Source organism: Grampus griseus, assembly GCF_964374135.1.
Source record: "Grampus griseus genome assembly, chromosome: 14".
Lineage (NCBI taxonomy): Eukaryota > Metazoa > Chordata > Mammalia > Artiodactyla > Delphinidae > Grampus > Grampus griseus.
In genome coordinates, this window is record NC_139008.1 from 48,461,062 (window position 1) to 48,488,633 (window position 27,572).

Below are 27,572 nucleotides of genomic sequence, written 5' to 3' on the forward strand. Positions count from 1 at the left end.
CACTGGAAAGCCTCTACCCTAATCCTAGATGATAGTGGCTGCCAGTTATTGAGGGCCTGTCCTTAACCAGCTCCTCTGTCAACACACCCTGATTGAACTCCTATAACAATCCTGCAAGGTAGGTAGAAACACTCTCCTTTTATGGATAAGGAAACTGAGGCTCAGAGAGGTTAAGGTACTTGATTAAGGTCACACAGCTCAAACTTGGCAGAGCTGGGAGTAGATCTGAGATCTGCCCACTCTGGCCATATCCTGTTCTATATCCTGATATTCCAGCAACTTTGATTCCGGCCCCAGCAGCCCTTCCTTAAGATACTCACTTATGTGGCCATAATTTAACGTTACAAAGAAAAACCCTTGCAAAAAATCACTGTGGGATCTTTTAAAATAAGACCATGACCCATCAGAGAATTGCAAAGGACTGAGTCCCAGCCCACACTAAGCCGTGTCCATCTGATTTCATGATGCAGGTTATTCAGAGCAATCTGGGGAATGGTATACTACTATTTGAAAGAAAAATATTTATTTGGACTCTTTCTTTGCCCTGGATGATACCTTAAGTATCTCAAACACATACGGTCCAAAGTTGAGCAGACTCAATCACAAATTCGGTCTAACTATCTTCTGTTGTGTATTTTATAATTTATTCTACAGATGCTGTTATGTTCTACTTATTCATCTAGGATTTTTGGAAATACTCTTTGGCCACAGACATTTACATTCTTATTAAAAATCCTACCTTCAAATATTTGAGATAGACATCTTCCACTAAGCCCAGTTCCTGTGGCAGTTGTACCTGGTCTCAGACGAGGCAGCAAGTCCTCAGGTTCAGTGACGCGCCCTGCTTTGCCACTGCATGGACCTCACCTTCCTGGGCTGTATATTCTCTCCTTGTATCCTCCACAGCGCCCGACACAGGGATAAATACTTAGAAATTGCTCTATACTTTCTTGTTGATTGAAATAAAAGAGGACTTAGCTCATCTGATGCTGTAAAGAATTCTGGAAATCCCATGTTCCCTGTGAGTCAGACTGACAAGCAGTAATTATTCATCCATGTTGCAAATGCTACTGAGTTACTGTAGCGTGTAAGCTACACACCTATGGTCTCGCTTCTAAAAGTGTGGTCCGAGGGCCAGCAGTGTCAGCTTCACCAGGGCTCCCGGCCCTTTCTGGCATCTACGGCTTCAGAAGCTGCCTTTACCAAGAGCCCCAGCTGAGTTGTGTGCACATAAAAGTCTGAGAAGCACTGCTTTAGAGGTATGATAAGGGACAAGATTTTCTTTATAAAGTAGCCATCCTGATGTCTAGTCTAATGACGGTGACGTTACTAAAAGAGACTCTAAAATCATCAAAGATGGGAGTTTCCCCATGACCCAGGGATGCTGTAAGATCCAGATGCAGGGCACTCACTGCCCAGGTATTGTAGATCTAGAAAGCTGGGGTGAAGGTGGCTCTGGTAGCCACAATAACTGCCCCAGCAGAAGCAAATTCTACCCTCAAGACTGAAATGGAGGGAGTATTCTTAATGTTCATACATTTGGCAGAATATAATCTGTAAAAGCTTTAGATGAAAAAGTTGTTTCTAAGTAGTGGTCTCCAAACTTTAGTAAGCATGAGAGTCACCTGGTGACCTTGGTTGAAAAAAGAAATAAACAAAGAAGCCAAGAAAGACCCCAGGTCTCACTCCTGCATATTCTGGTTCAGTAGAAGGACGGCAGTGACCCTTGACCTGGACTGCACATTGGAGTCACCCACAGAGCTTTAAAAAACACTGATGCTTGGGCCCCACCCCCAGAGATCCCAAGTCAATTGATCTAGAGAGAAGTCCAGCCATCGGGATTTTTAAAAAATTGCTTAGGTGCGTCTGAGCAACCATACTAAGAAACACTGGTGCTTTGGACCCCACTGTTCCAGATCAGAGCCTGCTGGAGGGCTTGTTCAAACAGATTTTGGAGACCCACCCCAGAGAGTCTGATCCAGTAGGCCTGGAGTGGGGTCTGAAAATTTGCATTTCTATCATGGTCTTGGGTGATCTGATCAACTGGCTTGGGAGCCACACCTGGAAAACCATTGGTATATGGGGAAGGGGCTGGGGCCCAGGATGGGTGTTAAATTTTAACAGGCAAAGGAGGGATTCTGAGGTCCAGGGTCTGAGCCCCAGTCAGAGAGACCTTGTTCCATGTGGTTTGGGCAGACAGGTTCAGCTTTGGTCCTGAGCCCAGGTTCAGTTCCACCCTGACCTTTTCCTCCCATTCCTATCTTCCAATCTAACTGTCCCATTTCTAAATACACTTTACTGTCCTAAAAGATGTGCTATTTATTTATTTTTCCAGAGAGGCAGAATAACATAGTAGTTAAGAGGACAGACTCTGGACCCAGACTGTCTGAGATGGATCCTAGGTCTTGACCCTTGAGGTCAAAGTTGTTTAACTTCTCCAGGCTTCAGTTTCCCCATCTGTAAAATGGGTCCCTGCCTCAGTGAGCTGATTAAATGAGCTAATCTGTGAGAGCTGCTATGAAGAGGAACTGTGAAAGGCAGGTGCTGTAGAAAGGTTGGCTGCTGTTCCCAATCCTTTGTCTTGGAAAATAAATTGGACTTCTGGGAAAGGAGAAGGTTTTACGAGCCTCCCGATTGGGTGGGGTCTGGGAGCTCTCTTTCTGCTCCCCTAGCATTTGATGTATATCTCTGCTGTGGCACCCTTTGCTCTATCAGTTAACTTTTCTCCCTTTGTCCATAGATAGGTGAGATGCTCTTTAGGGAAGGACTGTGTCTTAATCATTTTTGGATTCCCAGAATGTAGCACAGTGATGGGCATAAGACGTGTTCAATGTCAGTTGAACAACTAAATGATGTGGCTAGGAAAAAAATGGTCTTACTCTTTTGGAAGTTGCCTAGGATCATCTATTAGCAGGTAGAAACGACTCTCCAATATACAACTGGTCTTTCTGCTGAAAAATGGGGGTAAGGGTGAGAATGCAAATGGTGCTAGACAAGTCATCCTCATAGAGTGTTCGCTTAAGTCTGCTGAGGCTGAGCCACAAGAACATCACGATGGTGGATGCATTTGTGAGATATCAAATACTCTCATTATAACACAAGGTACACTGCCTGATTCCTCCAGAAGCCTGGCCATATGCTTTCTGAATCTGTTTCCTCTTCATCTAGGACAACAAAAACCATTTCCCAGCCTCCCTTGCCTCTACGTGGGGCCATATGATGAGGTCTTGCTGATAGAATTTGAGCAGATGTGATGTGTGTCATCTCCAGGCTGAGGGGGTTAAGAGCGTGTGTGCCTTTTCTAGGCTCTATCTCTCTACTGTCTTCCAGCCAGATGCAGCGCATCCAGTGGATAATTTGCAGGCCCTCACAGTTGGTGGAGCTTCAAGATGGAAGGAGCCTGGGTCCCTGAATGACTGAGTGGAGCAGAATTCCCCCGACCCTGTCTCCCATCCCAGCTTAAGTGAGAAAAGAACTTTCATGATTTTAAGTCACTGAACTTAGAAATTGCTTGTTATCTCAACTATCCTACTCTAAAAGCAGGGGAAACTATAAGTCCCAATTTGGGGTCTTGAAATTTATTGGTGGGGAGACCTCGCTTTGACAACTCGTGACATATATGTCCATGAGGGTTTCCAAGGGCCACTCCACTGCCTACGATAAACATATCACAGTTGTCTGGTCAAAGGAGACAGCGGGGTACATCTCTTTTACTAAGTTGATTTTTAGTATGAATTTTTACAGTCAAACATATGAGGAAGTGAACTTGGTGATTCTGTTATTTTGGAAAAAAAGAAAAGAAAATTTTTGGGAAAAAGAAGGCAGAACCTCTAAGACCCCTAACTGAAAAAAAAAATTCTCTCCTAGGATAATTGGCATTATTTTAAAATTATAGTCTTTCCAGAAAAATGTGGCTTTGGGGGCCTCTTGGGGCTTCTGTGGACAGAGCGGACAGAGTCTGTATGAGGTCTGCCTCATTGAAGACCCAAAGCCACACACGGTAAACGGGGTTTTGTTTGGCTCCACGTCCGCTGGGCCTCATTGTCTCATTTATTCTCCGCACCAATTTTATATTACTGGGTGGTAGACTCACCATATTCTGGCTGTTCTTTGGATTCAAAAGTCCGGTGGCCTGGGGCCGGACGGTCCCACCCCCCAGGGGGGTTGAGGAAGTTGCTGTCGTCTGAGGTACTGTCGTACTTGTAGTCCTGGTCCCCGCCGTTGGCCCTTGCCAAGGACAAGGACCTCTGCCACCAGGCCCGCCAGTCGGGGGATGGGACTGACCAGCTGGGCTTATTCTCCGGATGCTGATCTTTATCTGCTTCAGAGTCAGGACCGTCCACCACCTCTATGGTGACCTGAAGAATTCAGAACAGGCCAGGGTCAATGAGGAGTCAACAGCCTCTAAGCCGGGTGACCCTTGGAAGACAGTCTGAGAGAACGGAGGGAAATGTGCGTCCCTCACAAAGGAAAGCTGAGGCCGCACGGTGACACAGAATGGAAGACCTCCAGGGACGCCCAAAGGAACGGATGCACACGGGCCTCGGGTTGGGAGGAAGCAATGCATCCCTAGGGTCCCTGATTTACGGACGACTGTGTTGCTGGGAAGCCTTTAATTCAAGGAGTAAACATGTACCGTGTATGTTCTTGAAGTGGCACAAAAATAATTATAATAAAACTGAACACTTACTGAGTACTAACTCTGCACCAGGGACTGTTTTAAAGGCTCTAAATGTATTAATTTATTTAATCCTCAGAACAGCCTTATAAGGTTGGTTCTATTGATTGGCCCTCGTGGCAGCTGATCTCCAAAGATGTCCCCGGCAATTCCTCCCATTCTGGTATGTGTGTGCCACACCTCTCATCAAGAGGTGGAGTTTGTTTCCCCTCCCTTTCAGTCTGGGCTGGCCTTGTGACTCACTGTATCCAGTAGAATGTGTTAGGTGTGACAATGTGACAAGCCTTACGAGGTCTTGTAATTTCCATTTTCATTCTCTTGGCATGTTCCTACCATTATGTACAGAAGCCCAGCCTAGACCGCTGCTCACAGAGCCACCATGTGAAGAGGCAGGGCACATAGAGGAGGACGAAGAGTCCTCTCAGTCACTGGCCAGCTCTGAGGCCCCGGTCTTGTGTGTGGGGTCATTTTGGATCCTCCAGGCCCAGTTGGGTCACCCTAGCTAATACCACGTGGAACCGAGATGAGCTCTCCTGGCTGAGCCCTGCTCAAACTCCTGACCCACAGGACCGTGAGCAATCCAGTGGTGGTTGCTTTAAGCTATTAAGTTTTGGGATGGTTGCTAGACAGCTTTTTATAGACAGGGAAACTGGCACACAGAGAAGTTAACAACTTGCCTAAGGTCACAGAGCTAGTAACTGGCAGCCGTGGGTAGTCTAGCTCCAGAGCCCACGTTCTTACCGACTTTGCCGTACTGCCTCTCAAAAAGTCAGTCACCGAGGTAGTGTCCCCTCCTGTGACCAAGTGAGCAAAGAGGCCACTGATGCTGGTGGGGGCTGGATGCCACAAGTCGTGTAGAGATGTGAGCACAAGGTCCTCAAGGTCCAGGATGTCACAGCTTGAGTTTCACTCATCCCTAGTCCAGACCCAGCACACACTCCTTAACCGACCCTCAGGGTCAGAGCAGATAGTTCCAGAGTCAAGGTCAGAACTTGCTCTTGGATTTATGGAGCCTAGTTTGGAAGTCACGGGGCTGAAGGAATGCAGCTTCTTGGCTTCGAGAGACAATCAACATAGAGAAACTTGTTTAAAAAACATAATAAAAGACTCCTTGGGTTCCTTTGGCCATCGCATAGCTCTTGCAACACCCCCTGGATGAGTTATGCGCAAATGAATCAGAAACATGCGCTCCAAGTAATCAGCGCAAGATGTACTGGGCAGATGCTTTTCCAGTTTTGCCCTAACTGGACATCTCAGAGATTTGCTGACATACTCTGCCACATTGCACCAGGTCGTGCCAATCCCTGAGACAAACAGACCCTTCCTTTTGTCTTAGGAATTGGAAGGTTTGAATTCTACTTGCTTTGACATATTAAAGAAGTTGCCCAGCTCATGGTGGGCCTGGGCTGTGGCCTTGTGTGGTCTAGACACAAAGTTAAGGGTGTGGCCTTCCATCCCAGATTATACTTGGGCTGTGGCAGGCCGAGCGCATCTCTTCCTCTGGTGTGGGATGCCTAGAAGGGCACCACTGGCTTGCTTCCATGCCACCACCATTACCCCAGTCTCATAAGCATCCCTTGCGTATTTGTAAATAATTATGGGACGTTTAGTAATCCCCGAAAAGGAAAAAAGAAAAGAAAGAATTAGAGCATTTGCCTTGTATCATTGCTGTTTGCTGAAGGGAGGTTGTTGGAAAGGGATGGGGACCTGGACCCACACGCAACGCTGTAAGGGCAACGCGGAAGAAATACACAGCTGGGCTGTGCAGACCTGAGCTGGGCAGTGACACGGTGATGCCGAGCCTTTGACGACAACCTTTCTCCTCTGCAGTCCAGGCCCCCTGTGCCTGCAGACAGAACAACTGAGCCGCAACAATCGTCTGCGAGGCTATTAAGGGTTTTGGAGGGGAGAAGCCGCCAAGAGTCAGGCAAGCCTGCAATTATGGTAATGAAATCAGACTCTGGGTAGGAGATAAGGGGGAATGGGCTGGACAGTTTTGGTATTCCATTTGTATCCAGACTGGAGTCAAAGGGATTGCCTAAACAAAACGTGCCCTGCAATTTCTCCAAGCTGGGAATCAAAACAATTTCATGTTTTAAGCTATTACCGTCAATATGATTTTTTTCCCCCCGCAAACTATTGCTCAGATCCAAACAAAATAGATTTGTTGCCTTGGCCAGGCAATGAGTAGCAAAATATGAATTTACTCCAAAAACTATATTGATGACTAAATCTCATCAGTTTAGAGGTTTCTTTTTCCCCTTTCATTTTTAGCCACTGCTCCAACTGAATTAAAAAATAAAAAACACACACACACACACACAAAATAAAAAACACACAAACCTTAGGATCCACCCTTCCCTGCAGTTAAGAACATGGAAACCTCATACAGACATCAAATGAAGAAATGTAATCTTCAGCCTGAAATTTCATAGGCATCCAATTAAAAAGACTTAATGAGCACGATCATGACTTCTCGAATGGTGCGGATTAGTTTTATGTTTCCTGTTGCTCTTATTATATTTACATGTTCTTTAGCATCAAAGAATCTGTTCCTAGAAATGTCTTGAACAATAATAAGTGTGATGAGCTGAAGGTGTGGTAGTGAGCACAGCAGATTTCCAAGCTGATAGATCTTACCATCTTTTTGCATCCTTAATACACAGAATTGAAGCATCTCTAGTACATCGGTTTCTTCTGGACTTTTCTGTACCATGAATCAAGCTGGTAAAAGAAAGAGAACTTTTCCAAAAGACCCAACTCCAACTTCTGGCAGAATCTTGTCAGCTCTAAGAAAGAGAGTCTAGAATAGGTTCCAATTCGGAGAATTCCATCCAAAATTAGTAAAGGAGGATAAAATCCTGTGTAATATTACCTGTTTCTTTCTTTCTCTTGAGAGTTTAAACATTTATAGAAACAAACTCTTTACTCTTGCTCTGAAAAGCACTTTCCACTGGGAAACTAACACATTTCTTAGTTTAACTGATAATAAACTAATGACACTGGGAATACAGAAGCCTTGACTTTCTGAACTCAGGAGAATCTTCTAGAAACTTCTAACTTGGTCCTCTAAGCCTTGAGAGCTATGGTGACTAGGCAGATTTGGGTTTGTATTTATTTCCCAGAGAGGAAAATGAGGCCTGGGAGGTGAAATGATTCCTCAAAAGCACAGAGCATCTGGGGACAGGACGACAGTCTCCAGCAAAGGGTTAGACCCCCGACTATGCACCCCTTCTTCCTTGACAATTGCCGAAGAAAGAACACAAAGGACTAAGTAGATATATAATCCCTCCCTCTCAGACCCACTGATGCTCTAAAAACAACTCTGGCAGCTCCAGTAAGTGTGGTTAATGCTTTGAGATTTGCAGCGTGCTCGTTCAAATATCATTGCTTGTTCTACACAAGTTAAACCCACATTTCAGGCATAGAAACTGGCCTAGAGAATTCACGTTCCTGAGGCGAACAGCAAGGAAGGTGGAGAGCTGGACTCAAAACTCCTGATTCTTAATTATTTTATACGTTTCCTCTGTCATCTTCATGCTCACTGACCTCACCAACCAGCATCCACCAGTCTGGGGAATCTTCCCATGTTCCCGTCTCTGTGCTGAGGGCTTTGCATGGATGATTTCATTTAATCCTCACAACAACCCTACTACTACAGAGTATTGTACCGCAGAGGTACTACTCACAGGTTGTGTTATCATTCCCATTGTACAGACAAGGAAACTGAGGCATAGAGAGGTCGAGTAACCTGCACGCAGCCATAGAGGCCAAGCCTGGTCAACAAAACTGTGGTACCAGAGCCCAAGGGCAGGTTGGTGGACTCTAGCTCATGACAGGGACTGCAGGGCCCCCATAAGAATCTGAACAATACCGGCTTGTCCCCTGGAGTGTGTGGGCCCATCTCTTGGGCACAGAGATTTCTTGGTTCTTACTTGGCCAGGCCTGCCATTCCAAAAGGATTTTAGGAAGAACGGAGGAGGGGAAATCAGAAGTAGAAGCACGTACAACACCTGCAGCCCCGGCCAACTCATCTGATTGTATCAAGAGGTCTACGGCCGTGTAAATAAGTCTGTGCGAGGGGAAAAAAAAGGCCTTTAGATGACTATTTTTGTGTCTCCCTCAATGGAAGAAAAGAAATAAATACATTGGTTAAAATGAATACAGATCTCAGATTGACCCAGAAAAGAGAACTATTTGGTGGTGAATAGCCACTGCGGTCATGAATTGATGCAGTGAGCTTAATAATGAGTTTATTTTAGAGATTTTTGTCTTTGCTATCTGACCATCAGCTGCAGACCAGAAACTTAGCCAAGGATACCGAAGTTCAAGTTGAACTTCTCCTGGGAGATTGACTTTCTTTCCTGAGTGATTTATTTATTTATTTATTCGTTGCCAAAACCCCAACTTCTAGTTTTGTTTTAAATTTAATATGGAGATTGGGTTCAGGAGTTTGAGGCTATTTCTTTCTCTTTTGTGCATTGTTGTTTTTTTTTTTTTTCTTTCCCCTCACTCACTTCCACAGCCTGAAGCCAGTCTTAAAATGGAGAGCCCAATCCACTTGGGACAGAGGCCACCTGGCTTCAGGGGTTTAAAAAAAAAAAAAAGCTCTAAAAAGCTGGGCTTTTGAAAGGATTTCCCTTCCTAAAAGTCAAGAGGCCCAAGAGCTCAGCATTGTCACTTTGGAAAGGTGTGGGCGGTTTGGCAGGGGGGCACAGCAGACCCCAGCCTTGGAGCGTGGGAAATGCTTGCAGACACAGGGGGGCTGGGGGGAGGTGCAGAGAGATGGGTATCAGATTCCTGGGTAGCTCCCGGCTCCAGTGAGGGCTACCTAAGTGGGGGTGAGGGGCAGGTTGCCAGGGGATGGGGGGAGACCAGGCCAGGGGCCCCGGCAGCGGAAGCCGACCCACTGATATGCCTTCACCTGTTTTCAGTCCACTCCCCAGGGAGAGACAATGCTTGGACGGCCCGGGGTGACCGGTGGGACTGTCTGCTTGGCTGAATCGGCCCTGTGTCAAACCAGTGGATTTCAACAAAAGACCAGAGCTCTGAGGAAGGGGCGAGGGCTGACAACGTGAAAACCATCACCCCTTTTAGAAAGCACCTCATCTTTTAAAGGACCACCGGGGAGCTGGTTTACTCAAGTGCAGTGGGGCATGAGGCTACAGCGGCCAGTGCTGCGTGTGTGTGTGTGTGTGTGTGAGTTTGTGTGTATGTACGTGCCCTCACACACACTCACACTCAGACCTAGGGCTGGGGCTCCCAGGGGTAGCAGCTGAGTCAGTCTTTCTTCGAGCATCTTTCTGAGTCACTAACACTCCCCTTTCATAATCTTCCAGAAAGAGAAAGGACAGGAATGCAGTTCAGTGTTCCATCATCAGATCAATAAAACATAGGCTGCCCTACCCCACCCCGCCGACTGCCTGCGGAAGGTTAACAGACACAGGCCTTGGATGAACCAACTGGCCGGTGGGCAACAGGACAGCACTGGCCTGGTCTTTGATTCTGATGGCATCTGGGTTGAAGCCTCATTCGTTTCGGGTCCATTTTGCCAGAAACGCTGATATTTGGAGCTACGGGGAAACCTACACTCTTGAGAGGTATAGTGATTTCTTCTGTCCAAAGGGTAACTCAAGAAACATATAGGGACCTCATAGGAGTCGCCTGGTCCCCTTCCCGCCTTGTGCTCCGAAGCATCCCTTTCTGAAGCAGCTCCTGGAGGCAAACTTCTTGTATGTGCTGGGGTGGTGCTGAGACAGAGTGAAGACAAAGTGGGGATTCCTTTGCACCTGTTAGAAGTCTATACAAACAGGTGACTGTGGGCTCAGAGGGGACAAGGACGAACGATTTCCTTTTGTCCCATCTCCGCTGCCATCCTTGTGACGGCACAAGGGGAAGCTGCGTTTTATAAAAGTCCAAGAGGCTTTGTTGGAGAGTCTCAAGTGTGGTGATCTCATAACTCATCCTCCACTTATCCTCTGTTCCCTTGTCTCACTTTATAGTTCTCTCCACACCCATAAACTCCAACCACCCTCTCATCCCTCAGGAAGCCCAGCGGAACTGTTCCAAAGCACTCTTCACTTCGCGTCTGGCTAGACAACACAGCTTATTCTGATGAAAAATGTATTGCGAGCTCCGGGGTTTTACTGAGCTCATGCACAAATCCATCGCTTCATGGCTGCCCTTTTCTTTTTATGGAAAAGTCATTTGGGTTTCCCAGATCTGAGGATCCCAACCACTTTTGCCCCACTGTTCTTCCCTGACAGTCAGGTTAATGTTTTAAAAAGGCCCAAGTGGGGTCTGAGGACTTCCTGATGGATGGATTTATCTGGTAGAGAGAAAGGGGATCCTGAGAAATTTTGTTAGAAATTCGGTTCTAGGTGGAGCTCCATGCGCTTAGTAAATTTCTAATGAGGGGACTGCAGCCTTCCAGTCCCGTGCATCCAGGTCTTTTCTTGTAAGTTTATATTAGTAACTCTTAAATCGATTATATTAATAGCTCAGTCCTCAGCATTAAGCCCCACAATGACATTTCCCATCTCTGAAAAAAAAATGCAAGCTACAGCAAACCTAAAATTGTTGTGGGCATGATCTAAGCATCCTTGGGATAAGGGTGGTTTAGTCCTAAAACCGTAAAATCTATCAACAAGGAAAAATCACTTCCTGTCAATGAAGGTGTGATGGGGAGCCTCTGAGCAACAGTAAGGAGATGTCTGTACCTTTTTTTGCCAGTCTGCACCTCCCCCAAGTGGATCCTTTGTTCTTTATCAGAGAGCCATGTGGCCAGTTCCCGGAGAGAGGGCAGTGGATCAAAAGGCCTGTTTTCCCCATTAATCAATTAGAACAGTCCAAGACCTATTGGAAATATTAATTGGTCCATGCAGTGATTTTGGCACATGGGTTGTCAAAGAGTGACCTCCAAAACATCTTTCACTTATGTACCCTCAACGCTGCCCTGCCCTAATCTTCCCAAATATCCCATCTATTCAGGTCTGTCCTCCATGGAACTCAGCGCTTTTTCTGCCTCTGTCTCCACAATCCTTCTGGCACTGTCTCGGGTGGTAGCCGGGATCGTTACACCTACGTCATTTCCTGGAGGGAGAACACCTTGCATTTCTTAACTTCCCAGAAGCTAACACGGTGTTGAGGTGCATTCTCAGGGACATTCAGTAGTCATAACAACACTGGTGTTAGGAACAAAACAACTCTGGCCAAGGAAATCTGATCTAAAAGCGTGTCACACAGACAGCGTTAGTCTTGCGAGAGAGACCACTAACCTAATTATGGATCAATTGTTCCAAGGTCAGGTTCAGGAACTTTCTGCCATGGAAGCTAATTGGAATTTGATGCAGAGAAAGAATAAGCTGCCCTTCCTCCAATGAAAAGAGTTGAGGATAAACTTAAAAGTATGGAGGCAGGCACCTGAGGACTCGGGCTGCACAGGGCCAGGCTGCCCAGGGGGATGAGCTGCCCTCGGACGCCATGGGTACCGTCTCTGGGAAGAAACAGTGGGAGGCACAAGCAAAATTCAAAATGAGGAGTTTGTTTTTGAAACATGAAATGGAAGGGTGAGCATTCTTGGGAGCCTGAGAGACTGGGTTTGAGCCCCAACTACTGTTTACTAGCCATGTGGCCTTGGGCAAACCAAATGGGAACTTCCTGAGAGTCAGTTGCATTATTGATAATATTGGAGGAATGACGTGGGCTCCATAAGAGTATTGGGAGAGTCAAATCGGATCCACCTTTACTCTGTAAAGTAAATTGTGCTCTTTCAGTGCAGATGAGAGTTCTTATTTTCAGTTCCAGGTACCTCTTTCCTAATCTCCCATTTCCTTCAGCGTCACCCCAGCTCATCTTAGTGATACGTATTCCTCTTTCCCCTAGAAACTTCTGTTATCACCTCCTTTCCTCTTATCAAAAATTTTTTATCAGTCATTTACACTTTGGAGCAAGTTGTCAGCGCCTAAAGGAATTTCTGGTGTCGAAGGCAAGCTGGAGAGGCATTTGAGAGACAGTGTCTTCCTGCGCATCTTAGAAATCACACTGTGATCTGCCTCATCTACTCATGTGTCTGATTGGCCTTTCTCTATAGCTAACATATTTCATCAATTTCAGGGCATATTATTTTGTTTTGTTTTCACATTTCTTTTTTTTTTTTTTTTGATGTGGACCATTTTTAAAGTCTTTATTGAATTTGTTACAGTACTGCTTCTGTTTTATGTTTTGTTTTTTTGGCTGTGAGGCATGTAGGATCTTAGCTCCCCGACCAGGGATTGAACCCGCACCCCCTGCATTGGAAGGTGAAGTCTTAACCACTGGACCTGCAGGGAAGTCCCTGTTTTTACATTTCAACAGCTCTGAGATCAGGATGTATCTTATAATCATTGATGTGTCATACTCTAATTAGCACTGCTTTCTTTTTTCAGTGGTTGATAAAATAATGATGCATCTCATTATCCAGGGTGTTACACAGATGACATACAACACTGCTCTTATAGCGATAACATGCTTGTCAGGAGGATTCATTAAGGGGTCAAGGAGAAAAGTGAGGTAAGGCAGCAGTTGCTTTGGAATCAGATCAGGAAACAAAGACATGGGCTGTTTCATTTTCTTTCACCTTTCAGTTGCTAAGCATTACCTGGATATTTGGATTCTGCCCATTGATATCAGCTTTGGAAAGATCTGGAAAGTTTGGTAGATCAAGGAGAAAGGATCTGGGGCCATCTCTTTGCAATGAAGGGGGCCCAGCCTCTTGCTGGAATTGCTGTCTGGGGAATGGTTCGTGTGCAGACTGGTGGTCCGAATGCTCCCCTGGTGTTTCTTTGGAGAGAGGAGAGCTGGTTTCCGATGTCGAGGCACTTTCCATGTTGAGGTTATTCTAAAACAAACAAACAAGCAAATGAACAAATAAATAGGAGAAGCATGATTTAGAAATGCCACCCTTAAAAATTCAGGACAAGGACAATTTCAGGGGCTGGAATTAAGCCAGGATGGTATTCCCAACTTGTTTTCCTTCCATGGCTTCAAAAAACTAAATCATCAGGAAATTTTCCCAGCCTGCTACTTGGGAATTTTCTGAGGGCTAATGTGTGATTGGATATTAATCAAACATCAAAGCATATCAACAGAAAGTCCTAATTTGAAGGACACTAGGTGCTCATTTAGAACTGGAATCAAATTATGATTTCCTTATCACAGCTTCAGTTGATTAACCACTCTGGCTTGAGTTATAGCCCCAGTATCCAGTGTTTGTTTCTTTGGTGTGGGTCGGCAGAAGATCTGACCAAACTGGGTAAAATACTTCAGCCACATCATTGATTATTTCTAACCATCCATCCATCCATCCATCCAACCATTTTTTTCATCCATCCACTCACTAACCTATTTAACTTTCATTCCTCCTTCCTTCAGTTCTTTCATTCATCTACTCATCCATCCTTCCATCCATTTATCCATCCATTCATCCACACAATCAACAAGTGTCAACCACATGCCAGGCACAGAAAAGCCATGAACAAGACAGACATGGGTCCTATTCTCTTAGAGAGTATGTCTAGTTGGGGGGAATAAACAATAAATACACACATAAATAAGATCAGGTCAGAGAATGGTGATTGCTAAGAAGAAAAGGAAGAAGAAAATGAGGTGCAGTGGTCAGGGCAACTTTAGATAGATAGCTGGGGAAGACTTTCCTGAGAAGGTGACATCTGAAGTGAAACCTGAACACCTGTAATTATCTGGGGGAAGAACATTCTAGCAGAGGGAACAGCAAGTAAGACAGTCCTGAGGTAGGGATGGCTTGTCTCATTTGAGAAACACAGAGAAGGCCAGTGAGGCTGGGATGGAGTGAAGGAAGGGAGAACGACCCAAGATGGGGATGAAGAGGTGGAGACAGGCCAAGAAAAAGTGACAAAAAGGCATTCTGAAATTGAATGTCTTTATCCCGGAAAGAAAAGTCCAAGTTTGTTGTTTTTCCAAACTAGGAAAAAATGTCCGTGTTTAGTTGTCACTAGGGGAAATTTTTTCCAGTGACTGAAGAGTGTAGTAGTTGCTGGACTTCTTTCTCAAAGCAGCCCTTCTTCTGCTCTCATTCTTCCTGGACCTCTTGTTGGATGTTTCCTCCATCCCTTCAGGCATAGCATTTTCATGTTTACTGGTGGAGGGAGATGTGGAGATAGAATTTCACCAGTGTTTGGGTCAGTGGTTAATGTTCTTGTTATTCTTGGGCATGTTTGGGGGTTTTGGAGTGAATATTCCAGCACATTGCCTCCACACACACTCCCTGCCCCCTCTCACAGCAGCGTCTTTGACCCAGTCAAGGGGTTACACCTGGTATCAAAACACTCCCGACTCTGAGTACCCAAGGTCAAGAATGGCCTGAGGATGAAACACATGCAGTGGGTAATGATCTTATTAGAGAGCTGACCTGAGGGGATGGATTTTTCTCTCTTTGAACAGACATGGGGCTGTGAGGAATAAACTCACTTGTGCAGAGACCATGTGATGTTTCCAGAGGCCAAGAAGAGGCTGAGCTAGAAAGAAGCCATGTCTGCTGTCTCTTCCTTAACATGTGCAGTTACGGCAGGGGAAGCGGGCTGCTCTTCATCATGTCTTTGCTTGCCCTTCTCCTCTGTTCAGGAGATGTGGCCAGGGGCAGTGTCTTTGTTCACCTCTCCTGTCACCTTTCTGCCGTGTTTTCATCTCCTGACACTTCCTCCTAGGGGGAGTTGCCCTGCCATCCCCAGGCATTGCTCAATGCAACAGAGGCCAAATGTATTATGCTGAGATTATATTATCCAGCACATAGAGAGAGACAGAGACAGAGACAGAGACATGCTAATTCTTTCCTCAACATAAGACCTTTCTATCATAGCCCAGGGGAAGATAACTGAATGCAACTGTTCCCTTGTTTTTCTCCCTGGATCCTCAACAGTGTTAGTAAGGACAGTTGACTTCTCATGGAGAATTTATTGCACAGGGTTTGGGAATCTAAGTCTCAGAAGGGACCCAGGATTTGCTTGTCCATGGCTTGAGGGATCCCTGGCAAATCCAGCCCTCACTTCATTATAGCAACTGGGACATACTGTTTAACTGTGTTAAAGATGGAGCTCTTTTTACTTTTCCCTGTGATGAAGCACTCTTTCTACTATGAAAACTTATATTTTATTTTATATTTGATACTTTTGTTTTTTGGCCACACTGCATGGCATGTGGGATCTTAGTTCCCCAACCAGGGATTGAACCCACGCCCCCTGCAGTGGAAGTGAAGAGTCCCAACCACTGGACTGCCAGGGAATTCCAGAAAAACTTGTATTTTAGAAGAAGAGATAGGAAAGGTATCTGTGCTGCTTATTTGGCATTTCACTTAGACGGCTGAAAGAACAAGGACTGACTATGATGGGTTTCTTGATCTGACTCTGGAATTTTTACTGAGAGGAGATACACTACCCCAGAGTGATCCTGGCTTAGACAGGGACCAAGAAAACCCCTTAAACTCTCTGTGGCTCAACAATCCTCCATGTAAAGCAAAGCAGACGATAAGGAGAATCCCATGCTGTCCCAGCAGGATGGTCAAGAGAACTCAGGGTGGGTTGTGACTATACTTGAAAAGAGAAATGTAGAGTTAGGGCAACCGGGCTGGACGATTCAGGCCTCAAGTGCCTCTGCCGCGAAGACGGGGGCTAAAGTACATTTTGGCTTGAATTATGGACACAGTTGTGGCATTTCTCCATCTTTCCCCAATCCTCATCCTCCCACCCCTCCAACAACATTTGGAAGATGAGAATGGGAATAATAAAAAATGCTAATCACGATCTCTGAATATCTGAATTATTCTTGCATTTTTACAAAAACATATTTATCTGGAAATCTTGGCTCCCTCGAAACCGTGGCATGCCCCCAGACTGTTCAGAAACTGGAAGCTCTACGGTAGGGGGAGGGTGCCTTACAGTGAATCATATGAAATGAAGCTCCACTTTATTCAATCAATGACAAGATTCAGGGAGTCACCATTATTTTGGTAATCAAGAATTTAAATCTGGGGCGGGAGACAGTAGACAGGGTCTGCTAACAAGGCAGGAAAACACCTCTTCTTCATTCTTTCTCAAAGACCCACTGTACAGCTTCCTTGTAGAGGCCCCACTGGAGGTCATGGTTGATGTGCCAAGCTCACTCACCAAGAGATCCGCTTAACTATTCTAGCAGAGTAAAGGTTCTCGGGAAGGGTGGATCTCAGAATGAAGATTCAAACAGTTTGTATGTTATTCAGAAAAGCAGACATTATTCTCTGAAGACGTAAGCTTTGGACAGTCCAGGGATTGAAGGAAAGAAATATCACCATTTCCAAGGTGCTGCAGGATTCATTCATTTTGTTTAAATTCAAGTGACATGAGGGCATCTGCTCGGTTTGGGAAAATATGTCTTTACCCACAATGTGTCTTTGAGTTGACTTTCAATCTGTGACAATGCTGCAGCTCCAGGAGCCACGTTCTCTCTAATCTGCGAGCTGTGACTACGAATAAAGAGAGATAGAAGAACTAAAGCTAGTTAGCGGTTTATACGCATGCAGTGTTCCACTGCCAAGGAAGGTGACCTGTGGTGGCCAAATTGTCCAGCTGCTGCTTAACGCTCCCCATCTTTGGGCATAGCTCCTGTCCCTCCATTGTTTTACAACTTATCCTTGTTTAAAATAGGAATAAAGTACTAATATTGTGAAGTGTTAACAATAATAATAAAATCATAAACTAGGCTCCATGCTCATGCAGCCTGGAGTTTTGCCTTAGATGGCAGTATTATTGTGGCAGATATTGTAGTTTCCTCCCCAGTATCCATTCCCCACTTTTTTTTTGTTTTACTCAGTGTTTATTTCAGGTGGCAACATGCCTGGCTAAAACTACATGTCCTAGCATCCACTGCAGCTAGGGATGACCACGTGACACGGTTCTACCCAATGAGATGTAAGTGGAAGGTGCCTGATGGTACTATTGGACAGAAGGCAGAGTCAGTTTGCCTTTTGCCTCTTTTACGTCTTCCATTTTCTCCTGGCTGAACTGTGGATAGTAGTGTTGGAAGTGAAATGATGCCACTGGCAAGAGGTTGAAGATACACGCCAAAGGTGGCTGAATGGAAAGATACAGGAACCGGGGTCCCCGATAGCATGGCAGAGCCTTCATACTAGTCCTGGAATGATGACCTCTGAACTTCTTGTACCCTTGATACAAACAGTAGTATTGACAATACTGCAGCCCTAGTAGCAATGTTCCCTGTACGATGCTAATTTGAGAGCCGTGACTGCCAATAAAAAGGGAAAAGCCCTGTTTAGCAAAGCGACTCAAGATTGTGTACCATCCCCAGCTGTAGGAAGTACCAACAGGGCATATAGTGAATCATCACCGTGACCTTCACAATGGCAGCCAGGTTATTGGTACTCAGCTCTGCTGCTAATTTTCATAATATCCTTTTCCAAATCTGCCCTCTACCCCCTTCTCTGTATACATATAGAATCTTCTATTATTTCAGCATCTATACCTTACATTTCTCAAATCTATTACTCACTGGGTAATGTAATATTTCCTTTAATTTATCCAAAAATACTATCATTAAAGTTCAAGGACTTTGCCCTCAAAGGATCCAGAGATCCTTGGACAAATGGCTGATCCCAGAACTTGGGCAGGGAAGTCAAGGTGAGTTTGGGATATTTTGCTGTGTCAGAAAGCCAGGAAGACTTCAGTGATTAATGGTGTCCTCTTGAAAGAACACAGGAGCCAGATTGAAGGGCCCACCCTGCACCAGGATTAGACAATTTGGGCGTTAAAACAAAAAAGGTTGTCGTTGACTGCCATACATTGCATCTGTGACATTCCATGAGCCTATGATGATACTCATAAAAGAGAGGAAGCCAGAAAAACCATCACCCCCGTTCGAGGTAGGGATTATAAAACTCCTTACTTTGAATATTTGTATTAAAAAGAAGTAGAGTTTTGTCTAAGGAAATAAAGTTTGAACTGAGATTGAAAAACACAGGTAAAATGAAGCCCGTGAAGCAGGTGAAGAGGACGGAGCAGAGGGGGAGATGGGCCAGGGAGCACTGCAATCCTGGCAAAGGATACGGTGGGTGCAGACTCCCTGAGGCCTCCCAGGGCCTGGCGCAGAGGCCCAAAGGCTATCAGAGCTGGAATGGAGTGGATGTTAGGCTCAGTGCCAGTCTGCTGTCTTAGTAAGCGATCACTGAGTAAATAATACAAATGCTAGGCCCAAATCCAGACGTCTGGACCCACCAGCCTTCGGTCTGAAAGCTTTCTATCCTACTGTACTGTGACTTTTCCATTAGGTCCCCACTTCCCCACTGGCATTCTCTGGGTCGTCTGGAGTCTTGCTAAGCTTTACGTGTGGGGATCGCCTCCCTGGCTCTCATCGGCTGGCCCTGGATGCCCCTGGGAAAGCTCTGTGAAGATGTGCTGAGAAGAGAAAACCTCTCATCGGCAGACCAGGTACAGTTTCTAAGATAACAAGCCCAGGCACTTTGTCATTCATGTCCTTTCTCCCCAGGACATCCCTGGCCCAAGACCAAGGATGCCCAGCAAACGCCCTTAGCCCCTGCTGCGCGGACTCGCTCATTTTGGCTGTCCTTGTGACCAAGGTGGATCACCACGGCCACATCAAGGTCAGCATGGCCACAGTGGACAGAGTTGCCAGCTGGTCATTTGACATAGGAGCGAGCGAGAGAGGGAGGGGTTCTTTGGAGAACCAAGTCACAGGGGAAATTAGGGCGATCAGCTCGAGGGGGACAATCAAGGTGTGAAAATGGGTGATGGGTCCACCTTTGGAAGAAGCGTGCTAAGTAAGCATCATTGTCCCAAGTCTGCAGCCAGCCACCTGCCCTGTTCCACAAACATCAACCAAAGGCTGGAGTATGAAAAACCGGGCTGATGTGACCACTTCCAGAACCTCCAGGAGAGGCACAAGCTAGTACCAAATTGTGGCTGGCTTGGACAGTTTTAGTGCTTTTTTTTTTTTAAGGCTGTGGTAACTATTCCCAGATTAACACAACCAGGCAGACTTCTTGGAGGCAGATGGGATGGCAAATTTCTGGAGGGCAAAGAACAGGCCGTATCTACAATCTCAAACCCCACACCCTCCAATTCCACAAGCTCGGGGGGCACCCAATAAGTACTAGTTGATGATAATGATGGCCATGGGCCTAGTTAGATTTTGTTTTAATTAGGCTCAGGCTACAGGCCTCATTACCCCTAACGTGGCTTTTATGTGGGATTCTAAAGAAAAAAAAAAATCCAAGACTCTTATATTGAAGATATTAAAGAAGATATTATTAGCAATGCTTTTGGTCTCATAGACTTTGAACAACAAACAACAAAGATTATAATTAACGTCACTGCAGCCTCTCTCCTTAAAATATATTAACAATATAGCTAATTAGCAATATGTCCTCATTTGGGGCTGGACATCTGCATATTATTATCGACAATGCTTGTTTCCTTTTTCCAGATTAAAGGCAGCCATGCTGCACCCAGGCATATGGCCACACTCCTTCCACATTAAAACACTCCATATTCTTCTCCCCACGATAAACACACTTGGGGCTTTATCTGTGTTGGGCATCGATTTTTGTCTGGAATATTTCCACACGTCTAAAAATAAGTTCAAGAATGCCATGGGTGGTATTTCAAAGGGAAGAGCAAAAATTTCCCTGTTTGGAGAGAAAGAAAGAATAAAAGGGTCCTCTGATTATCTTTACACATGACTAGGGAGCAAGTGCTCCCAGGAAGAGAAAACCAGGAGAGTGAACAATGTGAATTTCAGACAGGAAAGCCTGCTTTCTCAGTGGGTGCGCTCGTTCTTAGGGCTTGGGAAGATGGCAGAGAGATGGTGATCACAGAAACGGAAGCACAGGTGGCGGAGGCTTGTTCAGTGCAGCGTTGGAGAGGAGGAACCAGGATCCATGGGGAGGTCCTCGCACTGTTGAACACACCGATGGTGAGGTCAGCCACCTTCTTTCCTCTCTAGCGGTGTGTGAGGGTAATCACACCCCTTCAGGCAGCAGGAACAGAGCAAATATCCGTGGCTCTATTTTATGGCAAGCATGAACATGCAATGCCCCTTTGCAGGAAAGTACAAATTCCTGGCAGAGGGAAGTGGCCAGAACTGTGCTTCAATCTTTGCTGTCGGATCCTGAAGACAATCCTGGCAGCTAGTGACACAGGCACGTCGTGTTTCAAGAATGCAGGAGTGTTTCATCTTGGTTGGGAATGGAGCCCTCTGTTGAAAGTCTGACTAATAGCTGAGGAATCTTCTGTTATGGGGGCAGAATGTATCAGAAGGCTGTTTACTCTAGGGCTTGGGAGTGACCTTGCTTATGATCTCAGGCGATGCTTTGGAAGGAATGAAGAATGGCCGACTCCTTGCACTTGGGCAGGGAGCTGGCTCCACAGGGGAAGGGGCTTCTGGTGTGTGTCTCCCACCCCTGTGTTTCCTTCTTGATCGAAGTCTCTTGGGGCCGGCTGACAAAATGGAAGTCAACGCCCCACTAGCTCGTCGTCTCCGATACTTCTGTAAACAGCTTTGATCTTGAAAATGTGCGGATTATTGGTGATTTTTCAAGTTGTACTTTCTCCACTGCTGGCAAAGAAAACAGAGTGAGAACCACCCGGGCCCCATTTCCTTTATGTCCTGTTAGGCTAAAGAATGAACAGAAACGAGACGCAAATTATTCTTTTAAGTCTAAGAAAACATGTGAGAAGTAGAGTCCAAGGCTGGAAAGCCAATTTGGCTAAAGAAACCTTCAGCCATCATCTAAACCATTTCTGCCAACGGAGGGGGATGGAGAAATGGTATTTTCCGGACTCCTTCTCCGGGCAAATGGTGGAACTGCCTAGAAGGGACGCGTGTATAAGTTCTCTTGGGGTGTGAGACAAACCTGCTCCCCAGTAAGCTGAGGGAAGATTTTGTCTGCTGAGAGGGGTACTTGAATTTGAGGGCGGCACTAACTTGCTCAGGGCTATAGAGAACAGGTGAAGGGTGGCCACCAGGGGGCTTCAGCCACGTGGAGCTCAGCCTCCCCTCTAAGTCCAACTTTGAGCAAATATTGAATGAGTGTGGATTACTGTGGATTTTTCAAACTGTGCTTTCTCCATATTTGGGAAGTAAACAGAGCAGTAGCTATCCAGATCCTTTTCTGGAGCCCAGTTTGAAGAGGTACCAAATTATTAGCGTGCCTAAATGGCCTAACTATCTAAGTCCTCCCTTGACCAGAGGGAGAGTGTCAAACAGGACAAGGAGACCCTGGCGGTGAATGCCCCCTGCAGTGATTCTGCGCCTCCCCACATGGCCTGGGGGGCACCCAAGGCCAAGGCAAGGCTGGTGTCCGCTGTCGCGAGGCAGAACCTGGAAGACAAGTCAAAGGGCAAAGATTGGCAGAGTTCAGACTGGCCTGGGTGGGGGTTGGTGGCCTTGGGGACCCTTGCCCAGCTTATTGTTTTAATTAAGAAGATGGATTTCTCTCAACACGCAAAGTTAAGACCCATCACTGAAACCTACCACAGATCTTTCTGCTCCAAGTACCTCTAAACTAGATTTTAACGGGAACTGGACCTTAACCTTGGAATCCTAGAGAAGAGTTCAAGTTGCTGAGGAAGGGTCCTAGGATAGGAGGTATGAGGCCCAGTCTATGTCTCAGCATTGCCCCTACCTAGTTTTATAAGCTTAGGCAAGTTCCTGTACCTTTGCACCTAGATTGGTAGGGTTTGCAAAAACGTCCTCTATCTGTAAATATCTATGCTTTGGGTAGTTGTCTCCTACACTGCCTTTGCATCTGGTCATGTGACTTAACTTTGGCTGTTGGATAAGCAGAGATAAGTGTGTCTTAGAGCTTACCTTTTTTTTTTTTTTTTTTTATTGCTCTTTGCAATCTCAAGGCCTGGGCTAGCCTGTGGAATGAGGACAGACATGTGGAACAGAGACGATCTACCCCAGACTGAACAGCCTGCCAATGACCAATCGCTCAAATGGAGACCATCCTAGACCATCTGGACCCAGCTGAGCCGGTCCAGACTAGGAAATCCACCCAGCTGACCCATGGAATCGTGAGAAATGATAAACAGTGGTGGTTTTAAAAAGCTAATGGATTCAGAGTGGTTTGTTACATGGCAAAAGCTAACTGATATCAGTTAGCAAAAGCTAACTGATAACGGGACCTCAGTTATTTCTTCTGTAAAATGGGTGTGGCGACATAGGATGGGAACTAGAGAAAACCTCTCAATCCATCTAGTTCTGACCTCCTAGGACTGGAAGCCTCAAGAGACACTTGTCCTGGAGAAAGTGTTTTCTAACAATTAAAGAAAAAAACCTGATACCAAATGCTAAAAACATCAAAATGAGAGTGGGGAAATTAAACAAAAATGTGATGGTTCTAAATGCATGAAGTGCAAATACTATCTTCAATGTCGAGCACGTTTCCTTCTTTCTCCCATCCTTCTACCTGCTGACTCAAAGCTGGGTCAAATCTGTTGGAAAACATCCCTCTGCCTGCTGCTTCCATCATTTACATGTGCTGCTCTGTTAACAGCTCCAAGGTCAGTGTTTCAAAGATTCGGAGCTGAGACTTAACAATTCTCCCTCACACTTTCATGATGCACCTGTATGGCTTTGTTGGCTCTCAGAAACTAGTAATGCTCATTTATTAGGGAAACCCTACTGACACTATAAAACAATTATAGAGCCATCATAGAGCAGCTATAGCCTGGGGTGAAGAGAAAGCTGTACACCACCAGGCCCAGTTCCCTTTCCCACCTGTCCGCACAGATTGTTCTTATTTGGACTCCTGTCTGTTCTCCTCCAGGGAAACTGTTTGATCCCTGCTTGGAAAGCTGGCAGCTGATGTGATTGTGGGCCCTGGACTTAGCTTGGCTAATCTTCCTCTATAAATGGATGGAGTTTTGCTCTGTTTATAGAGTCACTCAACAAACACTTTCCGGGCATCTACGGCTTGGCCAAAAAGTTCCTTCGGTTTTAAAGTAAAAATAAAAGACATGTTCTTCATTTTCACCAAGGACATTATTGAACAACGTATTCACTGTTTTGTTCCACTACCTTCTGCCATTTTTCAGGCAACTTCATAATTCCATCTTCCCAAAACTTTTTATCTTTTTGAGCAAAGAACTGTTCCAGTTGCCTTTTACAGTCTTCCAGGGAATTGAAATTTTTTCCATTAAAAGAATTTTGTAAAGACCTAAATAAATATAAACTGAAGGTGCAATGTCTGGTGAATATGGCGGATGAATCAGAACTTCCCAGCCAAGCTGTAACAGTTTTTGCCTGGTCATCAAAGAAACATGCGGTCTTGCGTTATCCTGATGGAAGATTATGTGTTTTCTGTTGACTAATTCCGGACGCTTTTCATCAAGTGCTGCTTTCAGTTGGTCTAATTGGAAGCAGTACTTGTTGGAATTAATCGTTTGGTTTTCTGGAAGGAGCTCATAATAGAGGACTTCCTTCCAATCCCACCATATACACAACATCATCTTCTTTGGATGAAGACCAGTCTTTGGTGTGGTTGGTGGCAGTTCATTTCGCTTGCCCCACGATCTCTTCCATTCCACATTATTGTACAGCATCCACTTTTCATCGCCTGTCACAATTTGTTTTAAAAATGGAACGTTTTCGTTATGTTTCAGTAGAGAATTGCATGCGGAAATACGGTCAAGAAGGTTTTTTCGCTTAACTTATGTGGAACCCAAACATCAAAGCGATGAACATAACCAAGCTGGTGCAAATGATTTTTAATGCTTGAATTGGATATTTGGAGTATGTCGGCTCTCTCCCGTGTGGTGTAACGTTGATTGTTCTCAATTAATGTCTCGATTTGATCTCTACCAACTTCCGACCATGGAGCCTCGTCCAGAGAGAAATCTCTAGCACGAAACTTCGCAAACCACTTTTGACATGTTTGATCAGTCACAGCACCTTCTCCATACACTGCACAAATCTTTTTTTGTGTTTCAGTTGCGTTTTTACCTTTCTTGAAAGAATAAAGCATAATATGCCGAAAATGTTGCTTTTTTTTCATCTTCAATATTAAAATGGCTACACAAAAATTCACCACTTTTGATAAGTTTTTTTTAAATGCACGCTAATATGACAGCTGTCACAATACAATCTAACAAAATTGTTTCGAATGAAGTTAAAGACAACTAAACGGTACCAGAGCCATCTTATAGAAAAAACCAAACGGATGTTTTGACCAACACAACACTTTGTGCCAGGTGCCTTGCTGGGATGAGACAGTCAACAGCATACACCTTGTTAAGAAAAATGATCCAAAACTTGGAAATAAAGCAAAAGGATGATTGCAAGTTGATTAGTTCATAGCAGGACATAGTATGACAGGACTGTCCTACTTTTCTAGGAGAATGGACCTTTATTTCACTTATTATTTACTATTGCTTAGGGCCTAGGGTAAAAGTTACATGCTAACTTGGTGATTTTCACCCTGTAGAAATATAAAATTTTTTGGGGGGTCTGGTAGAAAAAATAACTCATTAAAATTTCTCATCACAAGGGAAAAAAATTGAAAGTATGTGAGGTGATGGATGTTAACTAAACGTACTGTGCTAATCATTCAAAATACATCATATATCAAATCATTATGTTGTACACCTGGAACTTATGCAATGTTATATACCAATTATATTTCAATAAAACTGGGAGAAAAAGAAACAATAACTCAAAGCTTACTGTTTTATTGCCCTATAGGACATTAACCAGTTTTGCTTCTAACTTGCAAGTTTACCTTGTCATGATTTTCCCCACTGATTTTATAAATATCTGTTCCTCACATGCTCTGAACTAGAATTAGCATGTCCCTAGTTCCCTCACTAATTAGTTAAATAAGGCTTTGACATGTATTCATTTTATATGAGACATTTTTAACATTATGAAAATCATATTTGGAGAAGGTTTTGTCTTGAAGGACTTCAGACTCCAGTGGGGAAGTTAAGAAATGCTTACATATAAAATGCCAGGTAGAAAGTGGGAAATTCTCTAGGAGTGAAAGAGTTCAGCGTCAGGAAGTGAAATTATCCATACTTCTAATTATGATTCCACAACTCACCATCTACTGAATCTTTAACAATCACCACATATTCTTCTTTCATTTTCTCTAAAAGACCCGTATCTATCAATAGATACCGGTCCAATGCACTAACAAGCTGAAATAAGTAAGGAGAAGAACGGTTTGTGAGCAGGACTTTTTGTGGGGTTCTCCTTTTACTGGGGAGGGCAGAAGGCCAAGTGTCAGATGGCAGAGGGCACACCCCCCCTCCCCGCTTTCAACCATTTTATTACCTCCCTTCCCCCATACAATTTCCTACTCTGACCTTAGAGAAACAAAGCACCTACTAGTTTTTTTCTCAACAAAGATCATTCTTCCACTAGAACTCAGCTGAGCTTCAAGGAAAGAGAAGAGCAAGTTTCTCAGGGGCTTTCTTTTGGGGATGGTCATGAAAGGGGGGGTGTGATACAGCATGTACTTACATGTTACTACTCTCCCCAGGATAAACATCACAGTACTAGGGTGTATCCATCTGAATCTGGGCAGCAAATGGATGGCACTGAGGTATGTATGGGTGACCAAGGGAGCTTAATGAAGGAACAATTGACAGATGTCTGGACAAAGAGGCTGGGAACCACCAAAGATGCTACAGTATGGCCAGGAAAGCCAGTGAGATCTTACACTCTCAGGCCTGAAGAGGCAAGGAAAGGGAGAGGTTACTGTTCCCCAAAGGGAGAGAGAGGTGTGGCTGTGTGTGTGTGTGCACGCACACGCACATTGAGGCCTTACCAAATACTGCAACCTCCCTCTCCTCTTCCTCTCCTCTCTTGCCACCTTTACCATTGGCCAAGTCCAAACAGAAGCTCAAGAGCAAGGGAGCCCATTGATGGGACACATTCCAATCACACATCTGAGGCACAAGTTAGGATGGAGAAGGGTGAAAGGTGGATCTAGAGAGGTGGATGGAAGATACTGAGCACACAGGACATGTCTGCGAGGAACCACACTATCACCCAGGCCAGGCACTGGAAGTTTAATCTTCACAACATCCCTTTGAAGGAGACATGAGCACCCGTGTTCCAGGGAGAAGGAACTTGAATCCCAGAGGCCCCTGGATGGCAAGTAGGCACCACAGCCCCGTTCCTTCCACTGCACGGTGCTGTCCTAATTTCTCTCCTGGGGGTGTTATTTAGAGTAAAAGGATCTGCAGCCCCCTTGGAGTTCCCATCTTCCCCCAGCTGCAGCCCTCGCCCAGGTAACAGGTCCAAGAGGTCTGGTTCAGGCACACTGGCCTGCAGTGCACTGTTGATTTAATCCTCAACTCCGCTCCCCTACTTTGTTTGGTAGGGGGGTCCTGGCTACATTTTCTTAGGAAAACTCCTACCTAGATACCAGTCCAGCCCAAAGCTGTTGGCTTGTGCAGGCTGATGACTTCGCAGGTCCAGTTAGTGCTGGTCAACAAAAATGGTTGGTATGACGAGGCTGAATTACAATAATGGCAGCAAACTTGTGATGGAAGAAGACAGGAATGAAATGGCACATAGCACTTCATGCAAACATTATGGGAGTTATTTCGGTGGGCCAGAGAATGGAGAAAGTAGGTCACAAAGAGCCAGGCTCCAAACTATCGCTTTGGATATTAGCTTTTGGGGTCATCACATTCCTCCTGAGATTTGCTAAGCATTTGGGGTGAACTTTGAAAGTGACAGGGACCCAAATGGCTATCCACAGTAGAAGGTATAAGGAAGGTGTATGCATACAATAGTTATAGAATGAAATGTTATCAATGAAGTTCTCAAATGAAATGTTGAACAATCCAGATAAATGATA

General features: G+C 45.1%; 1 protein-coding gene across 1 annotated transcript in view; it reads right to left on the reverse strand.

The window, feature by feature from the left end:
• Positions 1-27,572, reverse strand: part of ISM1 (isthmin 1) — a gene marked incomplete at its 5' end in the record, with an annotated part of 88,024 nt that overhangs the window by 15,556 nt on the left and 44,896 nt on the right. The window contains 2 exons of the mRNA XM_082670034.1: positions 4,094-4,358; positions 13,317-13,556. Of these exons, the coding sequence (XP_082526160.1) occupies positions 4,094-4,358; positions 13,317-13,556 (505 nt within the window). The remainder of the gene's footprint in view (positions 1-4,093; positions 4,359-13,316; positions 13,557-27,572) is intronic.